The sequence below is a fragment of the Nannobrachium achirus genome, assembly GCF_963921795.1.
Source record: "Nannobrachium achirus genome assembly, chromosome: 16".
Classification (NCBI taxonomy): domain Eukaryota; kingdom Metazoa; phylum Chordata; class Actinopteri; order Myctophiformes; family Myctophidae; genus Nannobrachium; species Nannobrachium achirus.
The window spans coordinates 27,596,957-27,609,336 of NC_137823.1; the positions used below are offsets into that span (position 1 = coordinate 27,596,957).

A 12,380-nucleotide genomic window follows, 5' to 3' on the forward strand; every position below is an offset into this window, starting at 1 on the left:
TATCATGGCTGGATTAACAATGGTGCTTAGAGAGACTTGAGCCACAGTTAAATGACCCTGCATTGTTTCTCAACCCTATACATCTGTTGTTCATGTGTATGGCATTATCATGGATTAAAGTCCTCAGTCGTCATTTGGACTCCATAGAAGTCTTCTATGGAAGCATGTCGCACAGCGAAAATAGCCGATCTACAAGTGTACAACGCTTTACGCATCAGTGAGACGCGTTGCGAGCTTCACAAATTGGGACTTGCCTTAACAAAAATGTTCATTCGTGACACTTTTTGTACACTTTTTCACTTGAGAGCTACTTTTAAAACGACCAGCTCAACATGATCTACCCACCCAAAAATGTTTTACCTAAGGCGGCTTTGGAATAGCGACACTGGCGTTACATATATAAGACAAATGTACTTGGAATGGGAAATAGTGAGGGTTAAAGTCTTCATCCCATTTTGTATGGGAGTGGTAGGTTTTTGGGTTCTTTTCAATGCTACTGACTCTTGAAAACAAAGCATTGCATTGTTGGGGTTTGCCTACTTTAGAAGCCATGAAGGGAGCTGACAGTCCCTTCTTGATGTCAATCAATCAAGTCACCTTAATTCGAGTGACGGATACCAAAAAGAGGGATTTTGTGATTTTTGTTTAGAAACATATTTTTTTAATTATATAGATTTTTGGGGGGATGTCATGTGATCTACCAGAGGGGTCCCCAAATTATTTTGGGGGGGTCCCCAGATGTTTAGTTAAATGTTAACATTGTTTTCTCACTCATCAGTAAACAGACCAACATACACTACAGTATAAGTGTATACAGGGTATCTGCACATTTCTAAAGTGACAATTTAAGGAGTTTAAAGAGCTTTTTAGTACCTCTGGTCAAATACAAATTTGTCAAATATTAGAGGCAGAAATTGTGAAAATAGCAGATCTACATGCTCACAACGCCTCGCGAATAGATTGAGTCAAACTAAATGTAATGCCAACTCCTATAATTCCAAGTGCTTGTGCAGGGTGAGGGGTCCCCAGTTGAAATATGATTATTTTGGGGGTCGCGGCCTGAAAAGGTTGAGAACCACTGATCTACTGGTAGATCACGGTCTACCTTTGGGGCACCACTGATGTACAACAAGGAAGGAGGAGGACTCAGATGATATCTAACAATAACATTCAGGTATTGACTTGCCGCGCTTCCGGTTCTGCGTTAATGTGACAGACGATGATTGACGAGGTAGGCAGCTCCACATGTATTGAATTCTAGACTCTTATTAGACTAGAATTTGCTTGGCTCGCAGGTTTCCAAATGGACTTCACTCAAATTGGTGCAACGGTCTTCTTGGGGCAATGCCAACAGTGTTTATCGCATTGAAACATGCATGGAATGTTTTCGGCTGTTTTAGGAGGTTCAGTTCAACAACCAGGCGACTGCAGCTGCACTGAATGAAGGGGGAAGCTAACATTAAACAACTGCCTGTAGTATGCTATTATCTGAATATAACGTTATTTTGACCTTTCAACTGAAAGGGCGTCTATTTTTCCACTCTCGACCTCCATTCGCTGTCCATGGTGCTGAAAAAAAGTTGGAGTTTATGTCCACAATCCTGTGCTCTGTTGTTGATGTCATGTCAAGCAGTTTGATTGATTTATCACTGTTGCCGGAGAAGTAGTCTTTAGTTTTGCTGTCTGCATATTTTAACTTTTTGTGTTTTTTTTTGCAATTTAATGCCGTACCTTATCATACTACAGCATCACACAAAGGCATCAAGAGTAGCAGACATACAGTACAAGCTTGCAGTGCCTTTTGAGCTTGTAGATCTGCAATTTTCTTTCTTTTTTCTTTTTTTCTTTAGATATTTTTATTGATAAGTGCACAGTAGGCTGACAGGAAACGGGGAGAGAGATGGGGGGGTGACACCCGACAAAGGTCGTCAGGATCGGGACTTGAACCTGCGACGCTGCAAGGGCTGTATTGCCAGCCTAGGTGCCTGGACCACTACCCTGTGGCCCAGGCCGTAGATCTGCAACTTTTGATACTACTTGTGAGGTTTCCTTCCGACAGAGACGACATATACGGAGGCTATATCACGTTTCGGGTGCCTCCGCCCCACCTCCTGTGGATTGTATTGCTACCCCTCTGTAATTTATTCTGGTGCTGGGCCTTGTCTCGGAGTATTGACAATGAATTGAAAATGGATTAACTGCAGTTAAGAAATGATTTGATTAAATTCAACTATTATAATTAATTGATTAAAAAAATGGTTAGGGTAGTGTTAGTAATTGTGAACGAACACTCGGCACACAGGTTCATTTCAGGGAGTCTTCCGTCCTGTCTGGTTTTTGCAGAGATGAGCACTTGTTATTAATAATAATAACGTATTAATTGGGAGAGCGCTGTGAAGCTAAATGTCAGTGTTTAAATGGTGACATTTTCCCACCCAGTGGGACAGTGGTCTTCCCAGGGGGATTTTTCTAAAAGGCTACGCTTTGAATTAATACAAGCTATTCATCATGTATCTGTACGGCCCTATTAGATTGAAAATTAAAACGGACTCCTATACTGTATATACCGTAGGTCGCAGACTCGCAGTTAACTATGAAAACCGCCACATCTTGTCCGACCGTATCTCCGTAACGTAACGCCTCAATGTCTACAGCTGCTGACCTGTTGTGACATCACATCATTGTGACATCACATTCCGTCCTAATAAGACATAAGACATCTATGATGTCAGACGTCAGTCATATCCATATTTGGCAAAATATTTTGTTCACATTTTGTCCAACTTAAACAACCAACCACAACTCGAATCACACTTGCAAATGAATTCCGTCATGGGCGACCTTGCCTCGCCCTTAGGCGTCTTACTGGTATACATATTGTTGTATGTTTTGTTGGTCCTTTGAGTTTAAACATTGTCCTGGTGTTGGCGTTATAGAGCTGAGGTTTACTCCTACTGTGAGCGACGAAAGATGAACGTTCTCTCCCTCTTCCTCAACATCTTTGTCTTTCTCTCTGCCTGCCGCCTCCTCCAGTTTGTGAAGTTTGCCAACATAGAAGAGGACACGCCTTCCTACCACCGCAGCTACGACTTCTTTGTGTCACGCTTCAGTGAGATGTGCCACTCCAGCTTTGAGGACCCTGATGTCCGCACCAAGTAAGTGGAAGGATGGATGGATGGATGGAAGGGGGGGTTGGATGGAAACGTAGATGTAGGGCTGTCACGATTATGACCTTTTACGTGACGATTAACTGTCACTCAAATAATTGCGATTAACGATTTCATTGTGTTTTGGTCGTTGACAATTACATTTCTGTATGGCTTGTAGGCTTTGAAGTTGCACATGGCAGCTATGACACATGACCTAAATATACAAAGAAATTACTGACATATTTAACAACATTATAAAAAGAACACTGATAGTGGAAATAGCCGATTTACAAGCTCACAACGTGTCGCATTGCAACGTGTTGTGAGCCTGTAGATCTGCTATTTCCACTAGTTTTGAAAATGTTTGAAAATATATGAACATTTTTCAACAGGGAAACAATTATGACAGAATAATTGCGATTATGTAAAATATTTGCAATTATGTCAAATAATTGCGATTAGACGATTATGTAATAATTGTGACAGGCCTACATAGATGGGTGAATAGAAGGCTGGATGTGGATGGGTATAGTCGGATGGAGGGATGGACGTATCGATGGATGGAAGGATGGATGGATGGATGGATGAATGACTGACTGGGTGGTTGAGCAGGGATCTTATTAGACCACTTTTATGAGTCTGTTTTTAGCTGTTCCTTGACCTGATTTTTATGCACTCACAAAGCAAAGTGACTGTTTTTTTTATTGTAGTGCAAGAAAGCAAGTGTGCAGAAATAGACCTAGTGAAGTGACAATCTTTCAACTTATAAATATAGCAGAAGCAACGTTTTAATTTACCCTCATGATGACGGGTACGAGCTGATAATAAAGTAAGTGGGGACTGGAGGATATCATAACTTTACAACTCTGTAAAGGGCTTTTTTTTCTCTTTTTCTTTTTCAAAATGGCTGGTGAATGTGTGCCATTCATGTGGTATATGACGATGAACGTGGCATACGTGATAGGGATGGATGGAACAATATGTATGACATTTCATGTCACTATTATTGTGACCAAAGAAATTGCAATCTACAATATTATCGCGATAATCAAAAATATCCACAACATCCATTTTCCTGGGATGGAACATTTGCCAAAAATATTGCCGATCTACAAGCTCACAACGCGTCACGTGCTTGTAGATCGGCTATTCTTTGGCAAAGAGATTTGGTAGACTGTATCAAATACTTTATTTCCAGGTCTGTTTTACCAATTACTTTAGGGTTTAAAAGGTAAATTGAATTGAGAAATCACACCCAATGTGAAGTGAGCGGTCGCCGTGCTTGCATAACGTCTTCAGACTAGGATTTGAGTCTAGGATGTACAGGCTATGCTACACACACGTTTTGCTATGGCAAAACGTTGAGGAGAAAGGCTACAGACATACGACATATGACATCACTAGACAAACATGATGCTACGTACACACATTTTAATATGGCAAAACGCTGAGGAAAAAGGCTACAGACACACGCACAGCCACGTATAAGAGCGGTTTACCACCGCTCAAAAATGTGAATTGAAACGATTATGTTTAAAAAAAAAAAATGTATCACGATAATGACGATTATTGTCCCATCCCTAAAATGTGTGGTCTCTTCCAGGATCCGCATGGCGGGCATCAAGGGCCTGCAGGGCGTGGTGAGGAAGACGGTGAACGATGAGCTGCAGGCTAACATCTGGGACCCCCAGCACATGGACAAGATCGTCCCTTCCCTGCTCTTCAACCTGCAGACCGTGGAGGGCTCTGAGAGGTGAGCGCTGCTCTCTGCTTCTTACAGGCCTAAGGCTAGGGCTCCACCAAAATGACGGCGTCGTGCCAGCATCGGACGCCGTCAAAAAATGAACCGGGGCGAATTTGAGCGTCCGACGCGGACGTTGACGTCGGCAGTGGAGCACCCTTCATTGATTAAAACGGGAGCGTTCCCTGCGTTGACGTTGACGCGACGCTCGACGCGCCCGGTGGAGCCGGGGGGTAACACATGAACAACACACACACCTGGAGGTTCAGCAGATGGGTTGTGTATTACTTACTTAAAGGACGACTTTGCCACTTTTCAACCTATCTTCATATAATAGGTCCTCACTAATGTTCATAATAAAATAGCAATTATCTTTTCTACTCTGCCCAAGTCTCTTAGGAGAGCTGTAGGAAGTTTTCTTTTTAAAACAATATTTTTGAAAATATATTTAGATTTTTGCTATCGTGAGAACAATAGCTTCCACTTAAACATTGCAACTTTTCAGGAATAGAAAGCCTGCATTTTCTATTAGCTTGGATTCCTCATCGATGATGTCACAAGATGATGGGTTTCTGACCTTCCCCCAGCCCTCCTCTGAGACACAGACCGAATAGAAAAAAATTATTAGTGAGAACCAATTATATGAAGGTAGGTTAAAAAGTGGTGAAACTGTCCTTTAAGTTGGTGTTGACAGCAAATTTAGTTTTTCATTTAATTAAAATTTCATTTAACTTGAGTAACATTCCGTTATAGATTTAGTCATATTTTAGTTATCTGAAATGTTCTGGTTTTAGTCTAGTTTTAAGATTAAAATCTACAGTTTATTGTGTCGACAAAAAAATATTTTGGCGGTGCCGTGATGGAGCAGCAATGACTGATCTTACACTTGGTTGCATGCTGAAAATAGCCGATCTATAAGCTCACAACGGAAACAACAAAACAAAACAGTAAAGGAGATGTGCGTTTTGAAAGTACGCTGGTACGATTTGTCTCTCTAAAGCAGTGGTTCTCAACCTTTAGTAGTAATAGTTTTATTTGGTCATTTTCATTTAGATTTACAATTTCATTTCATTTCTGTTCATTTCATTTTGACCAAAAGGGTTTGGCTGAAGCCCATGGCTTATTTTGCCTACCCTTGTTACATTTGTTTTGTCAAAAACGCAAAGAAAGCAGTGAAGGAAAAACAACCTTTTCAGGCCACAACCCCAAAGATGATCATATTTTAACTGGGGACCCCCCACCCTGAAGAGCACTTAGAGTTGAGGCATTACATTTTGTATAACATGGTTTCTATTGTGAAAATAGCAAATCTACATGCTCATGTAGATCGACTATTGTTTAATTTGACATTTTAGAGGTATTAAACATTTTCACTTTAGAAATGTGCAGATACCCTCTATACACTTAAACCTTATGTTGGTTTGTTTGCTCTTGAGTGAGAAAACAATGTTGCACATTAAGTTAATCATCTGGGGACCGGGGGAAAGTGCTGATGCCTTGTGATTTTCTGCAGTACTCAAGTCTACACTCTCAGCAGAGACTGTGTGCTAGGAGACTTGCCCTAATACTGTCTGATGAAGTAAAACAACTCAAGCTGCAACTCTCTATGTACTGTATATCTCCGCTAGCTTAGTGTGCTTCACAAAACATTTTCCCAAGGTTGGCTGGTCTACTTCACTACGCCTCAGACACCACAGGGTCACCGATTCAGCTTTTTGCTGTCATCACTGTGTATCTTTTTTTAGGTTAGGCCATGGCTGCTGTTGTGTATATATACAGCAGTATCTTTGTTTAGATAGTGTAGCGAGACAGTAAATCTAGGGCAGGGAGTGGAGAGATACGTAGGGCAGTCACAATTATTACATAATCGTCTAATCACAATTATTTGAGGTAATCGCAATTATTTTGCATAATCGTCATAATCGTTTCCATGTTGGGAAATGTTAATATAGTTTCAAACACTTTCAAAAAGTAGTGGAAATAGCCGATCTATAAGCTCACAGTGCGCCGCGTTCCACTATCAATGTTCTTTTTTAAGTATAAAGTTGTCAAATATGTCAGTAATTTCTTTATGGTCTTTAGGTAATTTAGGTTATGTGTCATATCTGCCATGTGCAACTTCAAAGCCTAAAAGCCAAACAGAAATGTAATTGTCAACTACAAAAAAAACACAATTAAATCGTTAATCGCAATTATTTGAGTGACGATTAATCGTCGTGTAAAATGTCATAATCGTGACAGCCCTAGAGATACGTGAGACATTATGGAATTCGAACTCGGGGTCCTGGCGATTCACAAGATGGTCAGTGCACTGGCTGGAACACCAGGCACCCCGTGTGATCAGACCATGGTGTTTGGTCCTGGCCATTTTTATCCCGACTGTCAACCCCGCGCCAATGCTCATCACCATCATTAGCGCATCGTTCCACTGTCAGGTCTGCTCTACCCAGGGAGCCATGTGTCCACCCACCCACGAGAGAACGGGAGAGGGGAGAGAAATGGGGGACAGCATTAACCTATTTAGGGTACACATAGTGTATTATTTTATGCTTTAACTATTGAAAAAATAGCAGATATACAAGCTCACAGCGCGGCACCGAGTGAGCTTGTAGATCTGCTATTTTGGAAAAATCTTGAAAATGTAAATTTTGAGCCGATTCTATAAGTGTCTTTTGAATCCTTCTAAGGTTTCTATGTCAGCAATCTGGCTTAGCCATTGTCAAAGAAAAGGTCTTTTTCACTTAACTGGAGCTCAGTTACGGTAGTCTGTTCTTGAGAGACTACCATGTCAACATTTTGCCACGGACCCCCATCTCAAAATATTTAGTTCCAGGGACCCCCCTGAAGCAAAATTTGAGTTACGAACGTTCGCTTAAAAAATACATATATTCAAAGATTTTCACACATTTTCAGGACTTTTCAAAAATAGCAGATGAGTGCCACGCTGTGAGCTTGTATATCTGCTATTTTTCACGGGTTAAAACATTCAATAATCTCAGGCCTAAATGGGTTAAACGATCGGGATAAAAAGAGATGGAGAACGAGCATTGAATTTAGAGTAAATAATCGAGACTGTGAGGAATGAATGTGGGACAGCATAAACGGTCGTGATCAAAAGAGATGGAGAGAGGGCCATTGAAAGATGCATAATCAGAAAATGGGTTTGAGAATTACAGGAAGAAAAGAAATGAGCGTGCCAACTGCCAATGCCAGGAAGGAAATGCAGAGTAAGGAAACAAATTACAGAGAGTGAGAGGGTAAATTAGCCCATTTAGGCCTAGAATTATTGAATGCTTTAACGAGTGAAAAATAGCAGATATACAAGCTCACAGCGCGGCACCGAGTGCCGCGCTGCGAGCTTGTAGATCTGCTATTTTTTTTTAAGTTGTGAAAATGTGTGCAAATCTTTGACTATATGTATTTTCAAAGCGAACATTTGTATCTCAAATTTTGCTTCTGGGTGGTCCCTGGAACTAAATATTTTGAGATGCGAGTCCTGTGGCCAAATGCATGTCATTTTGGGGGTCCTTCACATGAAAAGGTTTGAGCACCACTGACATAGTAGTCTCTCAAGAACAGACTAACTGAGCTCCAGTTAAGTGAAAAGGACCTTTTCTTTGACGATGGCTAAGCCAGATTGCTGACACAGAAACATAGGTTTTTCAAAAAATCTTAGAAGGATTCAAAAGGCACTTATAGAATAGGGTCAAAATTCTAATTTTCAAAAATAGCAGATCTACAAGCTCGCAGCGCGGCACTCGGTGCCGCGCTGTGAGCTTGTATATCTGCTATAATAGTTAAAGCATAAAATAATGATACACAATGTGTACCCGTTCTAAATGGGTTAGAGTCGACACAGCCACCCACTCTGGGTAAGGCAGTGAGGCCGCATATGCTAAAATCCACATTGACGTCAATGCCGAGATGTGGAGGGGGGTGGGGTCACTGGGGTTGGGGGGCTTTGCTGGCAGATGGACTAAGACGTAGACAGACACAGTTCCGTAGATGGACGGACGGACAGATAGACAGCTTCAAGTCATTGCTCCACTCCTCTGTACATCTGTTATTCATCTAGGATTGGAGGACGGTGTGTAGGGCTGTAACCGAACGTTCGTAGGTTTGAACGTTCGTTCGTTATGTTGGCAATCGAAGTTCTAAATTAATGGGTTCATTTTTTTTCCTCTTTTATACGAAAAATATATCAGAAAAATATATCAGACACACTCCACACAGTCGAGTCAGGTGAGGAGGAGTCATAATAGGAAAAAAGAAAAGCTTTGTGTCAATTATGCGACCAGCACATTGCATTTCACGGTAGCACAACTAATCTGTGCTCATTTAACAAATGTAGTATGAACGCTAATTAGAAGTATCGCCGGCTGGGTGCCTTAGCATTCTATATACCATTTTAAAGCTACGGGTCTTGTGATTACAACGCTAAAACGCTACAAAAAAACTAAATCTTCAAAAGTAGCAGATCTGCAATCTCGAAAACACGGCGATACAATGCTGAATTGTTCGTTTTTTTATTAAATGAATAAAAAATCGAAGGTTCGATGGTCTGTTTGGAAACCCCCCCCCTGAAGTTTGAATCTTTAAAACAGGGTTAGATCACAGCCCTAATGGTTTATCCCCCTAACTGCTACAGTACAGTATGTCCTCCTGGAGCTCCTCACACTGAACTAAGTGCCAAATCAATTAAGACTAAGGCTACAGAGGTCACATCGGTTGGCACAGGGTCCAATTAAACTCTGACTCCACGTCTCATTATTAAGCTGGTTGTGAAAGCACAATTCCTTTTTTATTCAAAGACGACCTTGAATGTCTCTTTCACTTACAGAAACATTCATTTATTTGAACGTTTGCTTTTAGAGAGAGACTATTACCTGACTGAAAAGATCGCTGGCATTATGGAGTCAACCCCCCCTCGCCCCATTGCTTGTGGCTTCTATTTATTGCTTCAATCATAATGTTGAGGAAAATAATGTATTGTATTGAGGTAGATAGTAGCCTCTATGCATTTATGCACGCCAAACACGTTCCCTTTATCTTGTTATTGACAAAAATGTGTCTCGTCTGTCATATTATTGACCAAAATGTGTCTCGTCTACAACACTCCCACTTCGTAAAACTAAATTCATTGGTTTTCCCTGTAAACATTCCAGATATGATCATACTCTGAGGTTTTGCCATCTCACCCTAAGTAATGGATAGTCTATTAGAAACTGATATCCAGTCAGCCTCAAAGGTGGTGTAAGTGTCATTCTGTATTGGTTAAGACCGCTTGAGTTCCCAAATTGCTCTGTTTGGTTTTGGGTTTTGCAAGGCCATGAGGTAATGCCTTCTTTGGGGGAAATACTAAATTCAACCATTGGGCATGCCTTGCATACCCCTCTTGCATGCCACTTTTGTTGATTGTCAACAAACATGGCTGCCTCACGATCTTGTTTTAAAGTTCCATTTACATTTAAGTACACATAAAATATGTTTTTGAGAACATTTGTGTTGAGAAATAAGCACCAGATTCATCACTGCCTTGTTGTTAACGTTTTTACTTGGTGAATCAACGTGACACCGTGGGTCATAGAAGTCCCCCAATGCCCAAAATATGTCCTCATTGCCCAATAACAGACTGCACGCTTTCTGGAGGTCCAAGTTTGATAGCTCTGGTGGTTCAACCACCGCCCCCATCGATTGGCTGAGATGTGCCCAGCTCGTTTCACTAGGATAATAAATACTCTGAAATGAATAAAATAAATTGCAGGAATCAAACTTGAATAATGTGTACTCCAAGCACTCACTTTGACTCCACACTCAACTCAACCAGTTGTAGCTGCTAAAGCCAGCACAATGCATCCTGGGTAGGACGGTATGCATTTGCTATTTCCCTTTCTTATGCCGACGAGTGGGGAACGGTAGGTGGGTTGTGAATAAATAATACCACCGGACGACCACCTGAGGCCAGGCCTGCTGACGTGGAGTTATAGCACACACTTTAATTATGCATTAGAGCAAAGAAAGGCTGGGCCCAGCGTGTGCATAATATTATACAACATGTTGGCCCTAGACACACAAATACACGTGCAGTAGTACAAAAACATTTTATACGACATACGACAGTAGTACCTCACAGGAATGTGGCTTGTGACGCAGCAGCAGCCTTGTACAGTATGCAACACATAATACACACATTTTAACATGACACAAAGAAAACAAAAACAATTGAATTGCATGCATAAAAACATGAAGACAAGAGCGATGAGGTCCACCGTTAAGCCTACCCGTGGCCAGGTTCTAAATGAAGCTTTTCTAAAATATGACTTTTGTTGCGACCGTTAGGTCGCAGTTACTATCAAAACCTCCACCGGCTCTCAGTCTGTCCGTCAGTCAGTCTGTCCGTCACGTCACACTTTTGCCCTACTCATATCTCCGCCACAGTTGCCCCTATCCATGCACGCACACTACTTGGCTGCCAAACCTCAACCTCCACCCCTTATTTCTCACATGGCCCTCTTCTAGCGCCACCATGAGGCAGATTCTTTCAAAACACATTTTAATGTCATCAACATGAATCTGTCCCAGTTCCCATATTCCCTCCTGATTGGCTACCATTGCCTTCTAAAGTTTGTGTATGCGACCTGGCGGACGCTTATCTCCCAATTAGGGAGTCTTACTGGTAGCCTTACCTTATTAGCAGGGACGTGCAGAGAATGTTAGAAAGGTAGGGGCTGAAATTTCGTGGTGAAATTATCGAAAATAGCAGACCTCCAAGCTCACGACGAGCCATGCTGCGACGCGTTGTGAGGTTGGAGGTCGGCTATTTTTGGTGCTTGATACCACACTAAACTAAGCATAATCAAGTGAATACTGGAGATGTGGTGTACGGCATTTCTACCCAGGGAGGTTACGTCTTTAAACATAAGATGCTGCATTAAAGGAGAGTTTGAACAAGGCAATTCTCTTGAATGCTGCCTTCACGTATGGCATGGAAAGAGGGCATTTGCATTTCTTTCACCATAGTAAAAACTGGATTCATGGTCTGGAGAGGGCACTTTTTACGGACGATAAAAGGGCATGGGCTCAAGCCTGATGAAGACCCACATGGGGTCGAAACGTTGCTAAATAAATATACCTGGGAGCCTATGAGGGTGTGCGAGCCTCTCCTTTTCTCATGGGCTCAAGCCCCCTTTGATGTCTATGTGTGCATGTGCCTGCTTATTAGTGTCGTTGCTATAGGCAACGCAGTATTGTTCTAGGTCCGAGAACCTTTATGCCAGCCAAAGTAAACCTTTTTTTGTTACCCTTCTTTGTTCATTGAGTTTAATGGACGTTTTTTGTAACCTTTCTGTAACCCCAAAAGTCAAATTTCCGTCTCTTTCTGATCGGACAATATAATAACTCAGACAGGAGTGACATCACAATCTGTAATATAACGTAAATGGAAAGACAGAATTAATCAAGAACAGAACTTTCTAGTATAAACTCATGAA

The 12,380-nt window shown here is 41.5% G+C and overlaps 1 protein-coding gene across 1 annotated transcript in view; it reads left to right on the forward strand.

Moving 5' to 3' along the window:
• Positions 1-12,380, forward strand: part of LOC308300717 (protein EFR3 homolog B) — a 67,761-nt gene that overhangs the window by 25,677 nt on the left and 29,704 nt on the right. The window contains exons 6-7 of the mRNA XM_080744609.1: positions 3,034-3,155; positions 4,753-4,902. Of these exons, the coding sequence (XP_080600735.1) occupies positions 3,034-3,155; positions 4,753-4,902 (272 nt within the window). The remainder of the gene's footprint in view (positions 1-3,033; positions 3,156-4,752; positions 4,903-12,380) is intronic.